General features: G+C 32.7%; 1 protein-coding gene across 1 annotated transcript; it reads right to left on the reverse strand.

Moving 5' to 3' along the window:
• Window positions 1–2,634: 2,634 nt before the first annotated feature.
• LOC107920402 (heterodimeric geranylgeranyl pyrophosphate synthase small subunit, chloroplastic) lies at window positions 2,635–4,804 on the reverse strand. The gene is made up of 2 exons (XM_016850108.2): window positions 4,166–4,804; window positions 2,635–3,361 (listed from the first exon to the last, which is right to left on the reverse strand). The coding sequence occupies exons 1-2, from the start codon at window positions 4,517–4,519 to the stop codon at window positions 2,696–2,698; spliced, it is 1,020 nt and encodes a 339-aa protein (XP_016705597.1). The 5' UTR covers window positions 4,520–4,804; the 3' UTR covers window positions 2,635–2,695.
• Window positions 4,805–17,454: the final 12,650 nt, after the last annotated feature.

Here is a 17,454-nt window from a genome sequence, read left to right on the forward strand (position 1 = left end):
AAACAACCAATCCATGTCCTACGATTCAGGGTGTAACGATAGTATGTCTATGCGCAACTCATCCATTTCATTTTGTTATTCTTTGATCCGCATGCCTAGGGCCTTGTCCTGCGTGTTTTCATTATCTTGAAAGTCGGAGTTATCAGAATGCACCTTTCTTTACAACTCATGTTGAAAAGCTTTTTGTTGCTCGAACCGTGCATCCTGAGTAGCCATCTGTTCCATCATAAACCTCATTTGCTCCTAAAAGGCTAGAAATTGCTACGGGGGTGCCTCTTGGTTGAGAGGGAGTGACAACTCTTGATCGGTAGAGATATTGAAGTCCAAAGGGCTAGAAGCTCCCCAATAGACTATATTGTCGAGATTTTCTGGTCTATCACTGAACCACCTAGCAAATAAGTTTGTTTCATTGTAACAGTCACCAGAACTTGACGCTCCGACCTATCCTAATAAAGAGTTGAAGGGGAAATTTTCACTCGAGTAAGCCATTTGCTTCGAAAACTGAAGAATGCTTAATCATATTCTAAAAAATCTAAAGATCGCGTGTTTGATCCACGCTCACCGTACCATTTGTTGAGTAATATTTTCCCGTACGTTATTGATAGGAGTGTTCGGGTATTTATACATATTGTTATAGATGATATTACAGCTCATGATAGGGACCCACTATTTTGTCTTGACTTTGCTGCCTCTAGTACTGACATTATTTGTCCCTAGTACTGTCATTCTCTGCGAACTCTAGGTCTACTGGGTACGTGTCTACAGAGCACGTGGTCCTTTCTGTTCCTAGGACTAACATTCTAAGTGGGCTCTATGCTTGCTAGACACGTGTTTGGGTGGCCTGCAGAGCACGTGGTCCTTTCTACGAGCTCATTAGGTGTATATCAGCTGAGACTGTAGCCATTTCTGGGTTCCTACGAGCTAGATCTGTGGCCTAGCCTTGCGAGCTGAATCCTTGGCTTTACCTTGCAAGCTGGGTCCACGAGCTCGCTTTGATGTCCTCTTGTGGTTTGCCTCACACTCAATCTTTTAGTGGGACCTATCTGGGTCACAAGTTGAGATAGATCCTTTCTAGGACTCGGGTCGATGATTACTGATATATAACAAATAGGACATGCTCAGTACATTTACCTATACTTAGAGGTGTTCATGAGCCAAGCTAGACTCATGCATGGTATTAATAATATATATGTTATTAATAGAACCCCTGATTGAGTTAATGTTACGGTTTAACTGCATTCCAACTCGATTAGGAAATTATTACCATCCCTTTTATTAAATGATTATTATTATTTTGATGGCCTTTTTGTGTTTTCATACTTTTATATAGTTTTTAAATAAAAGAAGTAAAAATTAACATGTATAGGGATTTAACTTGTGTTTAATAAAAGTTATAAACAATTTTTTTACTATTACAACAATAATAAATAAATTTTAGTAAAAAAGTTAACTTTTAACATAAAGTGTTTTCTCTCACCAAATTTGTGTATTGATACTTGTATACTATTTATTAAATCTTTTACTAAGTTGGTGTTTCCCATCAATCGGGTCCCAACTCAATTAGGGAATAACCAAAAAACCGTTGTGTTTGCAAAGTTATATGATAATGTGAGTGTTTTTGTCTTTTTATATGCTTATAAATCAATACAAAATTATCCTTAATAAGATTTGAACTAAGAACACAATGCATATAAAACATTTTTATTTACCATTTGAACTAAAGCAATTTTTAATTTTTATTTGAAACCTTAATAACTTATATCCATGTTCTAAATTTTCATAGATTTGTGTATCTATCTATATACTTACTATTTATTAAGTGTTTTATTGAGTTGTTACCCTCAACCGGTTCACCAACTCAATTAGAAAATTACAAAAATGCTCTTCTATAATTAAAATAAGTTTATATTATTTGAGGGTAATTTAATCTTTTTAAGCAATCAATCCAAGCCCTTTTTAAGTTCGTCTATATTATTTGTTCTATATATATTTCCATTAAATTTCTAAACATAAACAATTTAGCTGATTATAAAATAGAAAATTATTTAATACCCCGCCATTAGAAAAAACTTCACAAACATGTTAAGGGTTTGACAAATGTATTATAGAGTGTAATAAAAAAAATTAATTATATAAATAAATATGTTACTTATTACATCCTGTGAAATCTAAAAAACCCCACCAACAATTTATCAAATAATTACCATTATAAAATATTCTCCAACACAACACATTATAAAACAAAAGGACAAAATAACACATTATAAACATGACTTCAAATCTTAAGAGTCTAGAGTCCAATCCCTATCCATACTTTAAATCTGTTTTATTTTTTAGACTTAATATTTTTACTTCAAATCTGTCTCATTTTTTAAACTTAATACTTTTTGTTCAAACTTCGAGCTTGGACAAGCAACCCTACAAAAGAACAAGTTGATACTGAAAGTCAACCCTATGCTTTTGTTTCTTTTTCCTTTTTATAAGAGGTTTTTAAGATCTGTTATGGTTTTTCCAGATAATAGCAAGGCTTATAAGCAAATTCATCAGCCCATTTCAGACAAAGGAAGTTGACATGGCTATTCTTGTACCTCTGCATATGATGTATTTTAGAAAATTTCTAGAAACACACTGATGTTAACCGGGTCAATAACTAGCAATCGTCAATGTAAATTCACCAACATGAAAAAAAAGCACATCATTGACTCAAGTCACTAACATTGAAACCTCTATTAATAGCATAATCTATGAAGCTATAGAGTGGCACCACACAGTCACCATACTTTTCAAAGCCATCCAATTCGTTCTTAGCCTTGCTTCGAAGCTCTTCTATAATCTCCATTGACTTCTCGATCCCATACAAGCTCACATAACCTTTACCTTTCTTTTCCTGCCCCTCGGTTCCTTCTTTTTCTGTCAATTTTGACAGCAAAACATCATTCACCACTTCATACAATACACCCACAGCTCTCCCGTACCTCCTCAACCTTTCTATCTCGTCATCTCTGGCACCGGCCAACAATCCCCCACACACTGCAGAGCATTCACCCATTGCACCGTATTTTTTCTCTTGGATAAAATCAACAGTGTTGCCGCCTTTGAGGTCTAGGAACTGCCCAGCAGCCATGCCAGAAGACCCCACAGTGCGTGCTATCTCAGCAATCACATGCAAGAGCCGGGATTCAGGAACAAGTTCAGGAGGCGTATGCATGACAATATGGTGGAAGCCAAGAGGGAAGAGTGCATCACCAGCAAGGATCGCCATGTCATCACCAAAGACCTTATGGTTCGAAGGTTGGCCTCTGCGTTCTGGAGCATCATCCATGCAAGGAAGGTCATCATGAATTAATGAAGCAGCATGAACCTGTAAAAATGAAAAAAGTTCAGTTCTAACCTGCACTTATGATCATCTGGTACCGATTTAAACTACATACAGACAACATAAAAGACAACGTCAGTTTAAATAGAACAACTTGCAGACATCTCTTTGATTTAGCAACAAAGAATACTACATATGAAAACAAACTTCCATGGCCAGTGAATCTTCAAGAGTGTTCTAACAAAGCAATGAATTGTTTTTCTTGTATTTCTGAATTAAGTTTTGTACTCAGTTTAGGCAAATGATATTGCGCAAACATAATCCCAGCAATCTTCAGAAAAAAAGATAACTCTTCCTACTTCAATGTCAAACAGTTATTCTCGTTATAAATATGATAAAATCCTGATCCATTTGTTTATCAATTATAACCAAGATTGAATTCAGTGGACCACAAATTCAAAAGTATACTGCACCAGGGTTATATTCTCATTCCATGTGAGATTTTATGTTAATTTGAACATTGATATAATCATTCAAAAACAATCCAAAAACCATTCGGGAAAAGGTTACCTTTTCTCATAATCAACACTAATTCTAGTTTTTGATTCTCTAAAAATTAAACTCTATGAAGAAAGTAACCAATACTTGATATTACATGCTGCAGCTACTAGAGCTTCATAAAGGGAAGATTCATAAAAATTTATAGAATTAAAACTAGATAAAGTAATCCAACCAAAGTTTTACACCATATTCCTTAAAGCAGATACCTAAGCGTGGTTACTAAAGAACAATCAGATCAAATCATGTGAATAGAGAGGAAATTGGATAAATGGGAAAAGAGGAGGCAACCATTTCAAGAGCACAAGCAGTAGGAAAAGCAGCGAGTCGATTATCCCCAAAGATTTCATAGGCAGCCACACACATAACAGGAGGGGCTCGCTTAGCACCCTTTGCAAGAACAGAGTACCTCATAGCTTCATAGATCTGATCTGGGTATTTCACTGGGATTGCTTCTTCAAGCTTTTGAGTGATTTCTGCATAAAGGGTAGCCCAGTAAGCCTTTAAATCGAATTGGGTCAAATTTGATTGACTTGAAATTGATACAGAAGGTGACGATTGGCATCGAATTGGGATGTGAATATCCTTGGGTTTCCTGGTAAGGTAGAGATTTGGAACTGATGTTAACACCGTTGAGAAAACCATCCTTTCTCTCTCTCTTTTTCCTTTTTCCAGTAAAAGTTGATTGTAGAAATTTTCCCTTTATATGAACTAAACTTATTTTGTTAGGTCAGTCAACTATGACATACGAAGCCATTTCCTCCATTAAAGCCATTTACTAGTGCAACTCAAAAGGATAGTGTTTATGATCAAAGAAAAAGAAAAAAATAATAGGCACTCACAATGAGTACAGAAGTTTGAAGCATAGTCACATATTTCGAATATGTCCAATCTTCACATTATAATTTTAAGGGCATTTTGCCAGAAAATGGATCTTGTCCATGCCAATTTAAGACTTTAAGGGTAATTGTTGGATTGAATCAAATTAAAAAATTTTGAATTAATCGAGTTGATATTATTTTATCATTCTAACTTGATTTGAAATATTTTTAAATCGAGTCTAGTAAGATAAAATTCGAATCAAATATTCAAATTTGTTACTAACTTTCATATGCTCATAATTTATTTATTAATTTTTTATATATGAGTTAGCATATTTACTTATTTAGTTGTTTCAATTATCTTCTAATTATTGTCACTATGTTAGCATCTTTGCTTACTTAGTTACTTCAATTATCTTCTAATTATTATCACTATGTATTTTGAAATTAAAAAATATATTAAATATAAAAAATGTTATTTTTTAATAAAATATATCTTAAAGATAAAATGTGAAATTGATACCAATATAAAATTTTAACACGAATATTTTTATGGTATCATCAATAATTTAATTTTAACATAAATTTATAAAGATTTAATATGATTAAACAATTCAATAATATAAATAGTATAAAATGTAAAATTTAATTTAATAATATAAATTGTAGATATAAATTAAAAAAATTGACAGAAATAATTAAAAATTATTACTATTTAGATTTAAAAAAAAATTTGGATGATTTTTTATTCAAATGTAAAGGGTAAAAAGTAAAAGTTTAGGGGCAAAATAAAAAGATGAGGTTGGGAGAATAAAATTTTTTGGGGAAAGTAAACGGGAGAAAATATTCAAAAAACTTTTGGGAAAAAATGTGTTTGGAGTAGATGGGGGTGGGATGGGAGAGGAGTAAAAGTTTTGAGGAGAAAGTAAAAAAGGTTGAGGGTTTCGGGTAAAAATATAAAATATTATAGTTTGGTATTTGATTTATTTGAATTATTTGAATTCGAAAATTAAACTTATTCGAAATTGAAATTCAAAAAAAAAATTAAATTAACTCGAATAACTCGATTCGTTTAACTAGAAATTTGAAAAAATAATTTGATTTTTTCGAGTCAAATCAAGATTTGCTCACTCTTATTGACTCACACTATATAGTTTTTGGGGGTTTATTATTAGCATAAATAAGATTCCATTATAATTGATATAATTTTTTATTGGATAAGTTAGTGTCTTTTGTTCATTTAGTAAGTTAAGTGAATTAATGGTTAAATTAGCTATATATGCCAAAAAAAATGTTTATTGGTCAAATAGGTTGATTTTTTGAAAATTTAAGGAAATCGATCGTTTTTTAGGAGAGTATGTGAAAGTGTATTCAGCTGGGTGTGCTTTCTATACAACTGGTAAGAAAGCGCGCCCAACTAGACACGTTTTTCCTTTAAGTAGCAAATTTTGACTTCTTTTAATATAATTAGTTTGTTTAGTTAGATAGTTAAATGATAGTGATTTTATTTTTGAGTCTTAGGTTCAATTCATCTCCCACTCACATTAGTACTTTTTATTTTATGTTGTTTTAAGATTTTTTAATTTTTAATTAATATTTTTAACTTCCTTAGTTAAATGGTTAAATAATAATTTCATTCTTAAGACCCATATGAATATACCACACCAATTCGTTATGTATAGATGATGAAATTCCATTAATACAGAGTCAATTCCAATAGACTGATTGGAGGGTTCCATTGGCGTGCATCCAGTAAGAATTGAATCTATGAATTCACCAATTATGAGTTGGGTGCTTTAACCATTTAGCCATGGATGCTTAGCGGGGATCCTCATACATGATGAATAACCAAATTCCAATTGAAATGAAATATTTAGGATAGATAATTGCAATTTAGGAGGAATCAATGAAAGGACATCAATTCAAATCCTGGATTTTCAAATTGAGAGAGATTAATAATTCTCACTATTTTTTAGATTCATGGACCCAATTCAATTCAGTGTGATCTTTCACTCACATTTTTTCCACCAAAACATTTTATAAAACTCTTGGACTCCCTAATTTGGAGTACCCTACTTTCACGAGGGTAAAATGGTTTTATTGATATTGGGTTTGATAAATATCAATGCAATGAATTGTTTCAAAGCCAATCATAATTGGCTTATCAGAATAGAACAAAATTCATTTATTTGATTAATACATGTACCTTTGCAATTCAACATAGATCCAATCTATTTTATCGAAACATGTGATGAAGGGATTTGTTTTGTCCACTAAACCCAATTTTTAGAAAACACACACACACACAATTTTCGATAACTTCTTGCTGTCTCTTCCAAAAATTCTCGATTGTTCAATTCTCATTTTCAAAACACATTTGTAATTTTTATTTTATGTTGTTTCAAGCTTTTTTTTTAATTTTTAATTAATAAATATATTGTTTTAATTTTTTTTATTTTAATTCATCTTTTTAAATCTTTTTAATTAATAACTCTTTTATTCATAAAATCAAATAATAATTATATAATTATATAATAAAATATATATTTTACATATATCATTATGTTAAAAATACTTGAAATTAATAACTCTTTTATATATAATAAAAACATCAATTAATTTTTTTGATATATTTTTCTTTATATATAATATTTATATGTCAAATATTTATATTCTCCAAATGTATTGTGGGTATGGATTTCTAATATTATAAATGAAATAATTATTTCAAATATAATTATTATTTTTATATGTAAAATATTTAAAATATCATTGTTTTTCATCTACATTATGGGTATGATATTTCAGATATTTTTATAAGTGAACCAATTAATTATTTCAAATATAATTATATTTATATGTGAAATATTTTAAATACACATACAAAAATATATTATACTTAAATTTACAAGAATAATGCAATATTTATTTTTGAAAAAAATTCATAACATTTTTTTTGTATTGCTTAACTTTGTCTTTACTTAGTCTGCCCGATAAGTGACACGTTCTTTCGTCTAGCAAAGTCCAGGGTTACGATTTTGTTTTTTCGGTTTGTGTTTATCACTTTTTTCTTTGCTGACAATAAAGTTTACGCTTTTGAGAAAGTTTTTTTGTACAGGTTGATTTCACAAAACTGCTTCTATAAAGAATCCAAGATTCATCGATTGCAATCCAAGATACATTAATTTGATTTTAGTGGATTGAGATGGCGTTAGTGGATAATGATTTGGCAAACCTAAATCTTGATGATGAAGAAGACGAAGGGCTACAATTCGCAACAGAGGAAGGACCGCAAGAACCACTTTATGATTTATGCTTATTCGGATGTGTTCTCACAGAAAGCGTGGTTAATTTTCTGGCTATGAAGAACACGATGGCTAATTTATGGCATCTGTTGGGGGAATTCAAATCTCTAAACTTGGAGAAAAACGGTACCTGTTCAGATTTTTCTATGAGGTTGATTTAGAGCAGGTGATGAGTAAAACACCTTGGAATTTTAATAATCATCTTCTTATCCTTTATAAACTAAAAAACGGTGAGGATCCGAGTTTTGTTCCATTAGTTTTTTCTGATTATTCGTGTAAATTCATAACCTTCCACTAAGTTTTTTTACTGATCATGTGGCGCAATTATTAGGAAATTTTATTGGCAAAATTTTGGAACATGATACAAAATAGCTTAGTCAAGGTTTTAGGAATTTCATGCGTATTAGAGTTCAGATAGACATTAAAAACCACTCAAGAGGAAAAAGAAAATTTTGATTCCCCATTTAGATTCGGTATTTGTAAGATTTCGTTATGAAAAATTATCTTTATTTTGCTTTCTTTGTGGATGTTTAGGGCATGAAGATTAATTGTGTTAGAAAAGGATTAACCGAAGGTTGAAATAAGTGGAATATGGATGGGATGTTTCACTTAGGGCACAATCTAGGAGGGCGAGCATTATTCCAAGTGTTTGGTTATAGGAAGATAATATAGGGCGAACTTTTGGGGGAAGGGCTGGTAAGAAAGATGTTCGAAATAACGAAAGAGGAATTCATAGCTTTGGTTTGTGATAAGAATTGGGGTTTATTAGTAATACTTTGGGACTTAACATCAAAGGAGATAAGCAGTAAGAAAAAGGAAAAGGGGTAATATGGCAAAGCGATGGGGAGAAGGAGGATATGGTTGAGGATATCAAAGAGATTCCATTAGAGAACGGAGAAGGGAAGAAGAGATTTAGGTTAGAAAGTCATATCTTAGATAGATTTCTGAATAGAGCTGAGGGTGGACAAGGGGAATAGAGAGGTACCTATTATAAAAATCAGATATCGGTGACTGCCAATAGGTAAGCCAGCTGGACACAATATAAATCTTAAGTTGGAGCGTCTATGGATTGGGGAGTCCACAGGGCGTTAGAAGACTTCAACATATACTGACAATTTATAATCCTCAAATTGTCTTATTTATGGAGACAAAGTTAAATAATTCTCGGATGGAAAGAGTTTGACGACGATATGGGTTTAATTGTTGTATTGATGTTCCAGCAATGGGAACGAGAGGGGGTTAAGTCTTGGTTGGAAAAGTGAAGTAGCGATCAGTTTAAGAAGTTATTCCAAACATCAAATTGACGTCAATATAGAGGATAATGAAGTAAGGGCAAATTGGAGATTGATTGATTTCTATGATGCACCAGAGGCTCGTGGGAGAAGTGAGGCTTGGGATATTCTAAGGAGGTTAGGGAGAGAACATGATTCACATTGGCTGGTTTGTGGGGATTTTAATGAGATTTTATATGCTTTCAAAAATGAAAGAGATTTACCAAGGGATGAAGGTCGAATGGAAGAATTGAGGACAATTTTTAATAATTGCCGACTTGAAGATGTGGGTTATGCTGGAAGGTGGTTTACATGGTAACGTGGTAATCTCACAGCAACAAATATAAAAGAATAGCTTGACAGAGGGGTTGCAAAAAAAGAATGGTTAAAGTTATTCCCTAAATTCACAATGCGACATTTGACTTACTCTTTCTCGGACCATTGCCCTTTGTTTTACAAACCAAAATTGAAGGGATGCTCAAAAGAATGGATGGATTTAGATTTGAAACATGGTGGACTATGGAAACCTCTTGCGAGATAGAAGTGAAAAGGCTTTGGGTGATGTATAATGGAGGGGTGGAATGACGAAAATGTGCAAGTGTACACAATCACAACAAGTAATAAAATGACAAGTAAATGTCGAGTTATTGTATCCATAGGGACTATGAAAAGAATTATTTATTAATGCAATTTAAAGCATTTTGGTGAAGAAAAATATTTTGATTTGAGAAATGATTAAAAACTAGAAAACAAAGTAAAATAAATAAAATAAAATAAAGTTCTAATGCACAAATTCAAAAACTGATTTTAATCAAGATGACATAATTGTATTAGATTAATTACATTTCTTAACTTAGAATTATTAAACTCATGTTTATGTTGTTACGAATAAATTCACAACAACTCGGTAATTTGCTAACTTATGAACACATTTACCTACAAAAATCCATTCATCTCTTGACTATATCTCTATGTCAATTCAACCGATTAAACAAACTTTAAAAGGCAAATGTGTTAATGCACATACATACTTATGAAATTAAAATTAATCTCTTGTACATATCTCTATGCCAATTCAAACAATTAATTTAATCACATAAGCACATAAAAGATTATGTGAGGTAACAATGTATTTCTACCTTGAAATAGTTTAATCACAATAGCCTTGCAAGTTATGTAAGGCAATTGTATCACTCGATACCGTTGCTAATTTAACCCTCAGCTACCTTAGATGATTAAACATGCACTGATTAATATCGTGCCAATTAATTACAATTTCAATCCGTTTAAATAATTAATTCATTAGTTACCTTACAATTGTAATGCAAGAATAACTTAATCATGGTTTTACTTAATCAAACATCTTATCGAGGCCTATAACAATACAAACACAATTTTAATAAATTAAAGAAGACGAAATGCAATCAGCCTAACACGAATTAAATTTAAGACATATTAATTAAATAAATCATATAAACATAAATATTCATAGACATGTTCATCATAACAACAACAACAAAATTTAAAAAGATAGGGATCAAGAAGCAAATCCGGTGTTTCTTCGTGGCTTGGCTAGGTTGCTCTGCTCTTTCTTCTTCACTTGTTCTTTTTGAACCAAGGCTTCTATGAACACTTGAATACTGCTCCAAATGATGGATAAATGACTCTTTTTCAAGAGGTGAAATCGGCAAGAGGACAAAGGAAAACAGATGGAAAAATAAAGAGAGAAAGTTGAGAAAGAAGAGAAGAGATGAGAAAGTTATGGTGTGGTGAAATGAGCAGCCAAGGGGGGTTTTTATAGGGTGATAGGGCTGCTAAAAATAGCGAAAATCAGCAGCCAAAGATCCATCCCATGGCCGACCACACATGTGGCAAGTTTGAAGTTTTCAAACTTACTATATTAAGGTTGGGGCAAATCTATAAAGGCACAAATAGTGGAGGGGTTTGTTTGCAATTTGAACAAGTCTTCAAGGGTCATTTTGCAAGCTAATTAATCAGCCAAGTAAGCTGATTGGGTCAGCATATGGGACATTTTTGGGCTGCCTAGTACTCAGTCGATTCGGTTTTTCTCGGTTCAGCTCAACTAGGCCACTTTTCATAATTAATTAATAATAATTTATTTAACCCAAATTAAATTGGATATAAATTAAAATAATTATATTATGAATTAATACACATAATTTTGACTGCTTAGGCTGAAAAATTAATTATCCTTCATGCTTCAAAATTGTTTCTCGATTTTGCACTTCTAGCAGTGTCTACCGAGTTGTTTTTCGCCCTTTGTGCAAATTTGTTGAAAATAATCAAAATTAATCAAAATTAATTATAAAATTAATTAAAAATCATTATGTTAATAATTTAAGTCCGAAATAATTATTTTATAGTAATTATATATTTTTCGACAATAATTTTACCAAAACTGCATGAATTTGAGTTAAAAAGAGCATGAAAAAGTGTGTATATTTTCGTGTTTCCAAGGGTGATGGAGAAATTAGAATTGGTAGGAAAAGGGTTGCAAAGATGGGTTATGGGAATCAAGAAGTTACGAAGAGGATTCAAAAAGAAGTTACTAGCCCGAATTAAAGACCTTGATGGAATGGAAAGGACAAATAAAAACCTGGCTGAATTAATTGATGCTAAAATCCATTTGAATTTGGAAATTGATAAAGAAGAAAAATATTGGGAGCAATGAGCTAGGTGGAATTGGTTAAAAGAAGGATATAGGAATACAAAATTTTTCCACAAATTTGCTTCCCATAGAAGAAGAGCTAACAAGATCGAAAAACTTGAGAATGAACATAGTCAACTAAGTTTTGAAAAAAGTGCAATGGAGGAGGTGGTTAAATAATACTTTAAAAATTTGTTTTCATTAGGAGGTGTCGGTAATCTTGAATACATACTATCAGGAATTGGTACGCACATCTCGGATTCTATGAATATCATTCTAAGTAAAGATTTTACCAGCGATGAATTTTTTCTGCTCTTCAAAGTATGGGACCAACAAAAGCTTCCAAATGTGATGGTTTTTCGAGTTTATTTTTCCAAAGGTTTTGGCATATTATTGGACAAGAAGTTGGTGATATTTGTCTTGAGATTTTAAAAAAGGGAGGGTCGATTGATGGAGTTAATTTAATAACTATTGTGCTTATACCAAAAGTGGCAAGTCCTACCAACCTCAAGAATTTTTGACCTATTAGCCTATGCACAGTTGTGTACAAGATCATTGCTAAGACAGTGGCAAATAGGCTTCAAAAAGGATGTATTAACAAGGCCCAGAGTGCGCTTGTTCCAGGAAGACTCATCACAGATGATATTCTCTTGGCTTATGAATTAATGCATTCATTAAAACAAAGAAGAATCGGCCATAATGGAGGTCTAGTGTAGCAACCTGTTTTTAGGGTTAATCAGAACAGTGGTTTCGGGACTACAATCCGACATCAAAAAAATTATTTTATTATTATTTTAATATTTACGAGTTAATTGTGATTTTTAAAAAAAGGTTTTTGATATTGTGATTTTTTTTTACTTTATAAGTGATTTATTAAGTTCAAATGGTTTTAGAAAATGAGGTATCAGGACCTCGTTTCTATAAACTGAGTCATAAATATTTATAAGTGGCAATAAGATGATATTAAAGTTTCGTTGAAAAATTTTATCGTTTCGATAGTTAATTGAGCAAAAAGGACTAAATCGCGTAAAGTGTAAAAATTGTGTTCTATAAGTCAAATTGTGTCTAATAGCTATGGAATATTAAAGTGGGAGTCCTTATTGGATAATTAGGCCACTATTTTGGTTAGTGGAATATTTGGTTTGGCATTGTTGAAATTTATTTTATTTTTAATGGTTAAAGTTGGTATTTAGTAAATAAGTTAATATTAAATAAAAAAAAAAAGAAAATTTTGGTTCATTATCACCTTCCACCACCAAAATTTCACATTTAGAACAGCCATGGAAGCTTGAGCGTTCGGCTATACTCATTTCTCATGCATGTGAGTATTTTCTTATCCGTTTTTAATAATTTCTACATTTTTGAGATCATTGTTTTGTGTTTTAGCTAGCTCGTATCCCCGATTTCAAAACTGTTAAAGTATTTGAATGTTTTCATTGTTGAATGCATGAGTATTTTGTTGGTTGATGATGGAAAATAAATCATCGTTCTTAAATGTACAAGTTTTGTAAAGTGAATTTTGGTAAAAATATCAATTTTGGATTAAATTGTGAAATGTGGAAATTTAGTGGTTACAATGTGAAATAAATTGAAAATATGGGCTGATAGTAATATATGGAAAATTAGGCTAGCTTGGGTTTGTATTTAATTTCATGAAATTGTGATTTTAAGTGATGAGGACTAAATTGCAAAAATGCGAAACTTTAGGGGTAAAATAGTAATTTTACCAAAATATAAAATTGAGTTAAAATGAATAGAATATGAATTGTAATATTTGAATTTGATTGATTAGATCAAGTTAAGCCTCGTACGAGTCTATATCGAGAGAAAAACGAAGTGTCAGATTCGTCATTACCGCGAACGAGGTAAGTTCGTATGCTAATAAACGTACTTTAATTGTGTTATAAATGCTTATTTATTATTGAATTGAATTGAATGCTAAATGGTCATGATTACGAGCCGAAATCGACAGAGTTATGACGTTCGAAAGCCTTGTACGAACCTTAGGAATAGTATAGGATACGAATGTCATGACATTAGATTATCGAGATATGATTACATGTAAGACCTTGTGTGGGACAGTGGCATTTTATTGTGATTACATGTAAGACCCTGTGTGGGATAGTGAATTTGTATTGCGATTATGTGTAAGACCATGTGTGGGACATCGACATCGTTAGTCGACTTTGTGTAAGACCCTGTGTGGGACAGTGGCATCAATATACGATAACATGTAAGACCGTATCTAGGATATGGCATTGTACGAGCTATACGTGATTACTGAGTATCCTTAATGATTCCGAATGGTTCAACAGGCAAAGCCAAGTCAAGAAAGAAAGTGTAAAAGAATTAAGCAATGCAGGTACGTAAAGAATCTATGTGAGAATTAAATGAAAGTAAATTGGTGATCTCATATAGTATTATGTATCTTATATAAGAATGAATTGTATATAGATATGTTTCATGTCAAATGTGTTTATTTGACTATAATGAAGTATGCATTGAATGATATGTGAGATATGAATTATAGTTGTTATAACTAAATATACTTATGGTAATCGATTAATAAAACCATAACCGAATTATGGCACGTGAAAGAAAGACCACGGCAGGGCCTTGGTAATGTATGAGTAAGACCATAGTTGGACTATTGGATCGGAAAATCGATGAATTTGTATCATAAGTACTTATAAACTAGAAAGGTTTGATAAGAGTATGTGTGATAAATAAAAAGTATCAGTACAGGTGTGTATGGAAAACTACTCAAATATCGAGTTATATAAAATTGAGAACTTACGAATGAGGACATGAATAATTTGAAATTAGTTCATGAATTGATGCTTTAAATGTTAATGATTTATCTAATTTGAAGCTGTTATATGAATGTTATGGTCATTTTATGCTCATATACGAACTTACTAAGCTGTGAAGCTTACTTTGTGTTGTTTTTCTATGTTTTGTAGTGTTTCGGATGATTGCTCGGGTTGGAAGTTAACGGAGATCGTATCACACTATCCTGTTATTAATTTACAGTATTTTTACACTTTGGGGCTTGGTTTATGGCATGTATAGGCTAGTGTTAATATGGTATATTTTGTTGTGATTTGGCATATAAATGTTGTTGAGTAATAACCATTTAAGTTGGCTTGATGCATAAGTTTAGTTAATCATGTATGATGTATGATGTATATATAGCCTTGTGTTTTGGCATGTTTTGGTATGGTTGAGTTGGTATATTTTATGGCCTGAAATAGATGATGAAAGGATGAGAAAAAAATGCATAAGGAATGTAGGTAAAATTTCTGATAATGATATGTTGTTTTGAATATGTAATTTAGTAGTTGAAAAGGTTGTGATTTGAGTAGTAATTTGCTTGAGATGAAATGGTATGATTTGTATATGAATTTGGCATGTTTTGATTGCCTATGTGTGTATTGAAATAGATTGAAAAGTTGTGGTTTTAGGTGTGCTTGTGAAGGGTGAGAAATGTGGCTTAAAACAAGCCTATTTTCACTCCACACGGCTAAGCGCACGGGCGTGTGACTCTACCGTGTGTGACATATGGCCTTGGTACACGGCCGTGTGTCCCCTAGGGTAGTCTTCGAATTAAGGCAGTATACCCTACAGTTTTGACACGGCCTAGACACACGGGAGTGTCTAATGGTCGTGTGTGTCACACAAGCTTGCACACGGATGTGTGTGGCTACTTCGAAGGGTACACGGGCTAGACACACAGGCATGTGGTCAGCCGTGTGACCCAAGTCAGTAACCTCCCTAATTTTCACAGCCTGGAACACGGGCGCTCATGTGGCCGTGTGGACAAGTCAGTATGTATGCCCTATTTTGCCACAGCCTAGACACACGGGCATGTCTAATGCTGTGTGAGGTACACGGTCTGTTCACATGGGCGTGTGACCTGTATGACTTTGAAAAATGTTTAAGTTTCAAAAAATTATGTATGAGCTCGGTTTGTCCCGAACCACTTCTAAGCTTGATGTAAGGTTGTGATGAGCCTTTTTAAGGGACAATATGATTGTGATTGTTAAAAGTTTTAAATTGCACGCAAGTTTAATATCTCGGATGTGTATGAATGTTATGTTGTAAGTCTGGTAATGCCTCGAACCCTGTTCCGGCTTCGGATACGAGTAAGGGGTGTTACATCTAGCCCTAAAACTGGATATGAGTAAGGCATATGACAAGGTGGAGTGGTTTTTTAGGAAAAAGTCATGCAAAAAATGGGATTTGTAAAGTCTTTTGTGTCTTTAATCATGAGATGTGTATGAACAGTTAATTATTCAGTTTGTTTGAATAGGGTGATGGGCGAGTGCTTCAGACCAATAAAGGGTTTGCATCAAAGTGACCCCTGAAGTCCCTATTTATTTTTAATTTGTAGTGAAGGTTTGTCATCCTTAATGAGGCTTGCAGCTAGGAAAGGTTATCTTAAAGGGGTAAAGTTTTGTCGTAAGGGTCCCTTAATGACACATTTATTGTTTGCATACGACTACATTCTTTTTGGGGATGCCACAGTTAGGGGAGCAAATAATCTTAAAGCGGTATTACGAGAATATGAAGTATGTTCAGGTCAATACATTAATTTCAAAAAGTCAATGGCATATTTTAGCACAAATGTCTCTGAGTAAAAATGGGAATAAGTAGCTCGTATATTGGGAGTTCAAACCTCTAAAAGCCTAGAGAAATATTGGGGGTTACCTAATATGGTTGGGAAGGATAAAAAAAAATTCCAAATACTAAAGGACAGGATGATTAGTAAGGTTAGAGGGTGGAGCACTAGATTTTTGTCGGTAGGAGGAAAGGATGTTTTCATAAAAGTAGTATTGCAGGCTATTCCTATTTACTCTATGGCGTGTTTTTTATTACCAAAATCATTGTGCAAAGAGTTGGAAAATATTATGAGCCGATTTTGGTGGCAAAAAAGTCATGCAGAACATGGAATTCAATGGTGTGAATGGAGTAAGCTTAGTGACCTAAAAGAGGACGGAGGAATGGAATTTCAATGCCTTTCAAAATTTAATGTGGCAATGCTAGCTAAACAAAGTTGGCGTTTAATTTGTTACCCAAATTCGTTGTTAGCCAAATCTTTAAAAGCCAAATATTATCCAAATTTAGATTTTCTGCATGCAAAGTTAGGGAACTTATCATCATATACCTGGAGAAGCCTATGGTCGACAAAAGGAATTCTTGACAAGGGGATGGGATGGCGAGTTGGTTCGGGGACACAGATACAAATCTAGAATGATGTATGGGTCCCAAGCTCGGATGACTTCAAGGTTCAATTTCCAAGTATTACCCAAAATCTTATGTTAGTTTCTGATTTAATTGAATAAGACTCAAATCAATGGAAGAATGAGTTAATTTGGCGTAACTTCCATCTAGATGACACATCAAGGATTCTTTGTATCTCACTCCTGCTTGAGAAAGAATTAGACAAATTCATATGGCAAGGTGAGGCTTCGGGAGTTTACACAGTGCGGAGTGGGTACAAAAATTTAATACA

The sequence above is a fragment of the Gossypium hirsutum genome, chromosome A01, assembly GCF_007990345.1.
Source record: "Gossypium hirsutum isolate 1008001.06 chromosome A01, Gossypium_hirsutum_v2.1, whole genome shotgun sequence".
Lineage (NCBI taxonomy): Eukaryota > Viridiplantae > Streptophyta > Magnoliopsida > Malvales > Malvaceae > Gossypium > Gossypium hirsutum.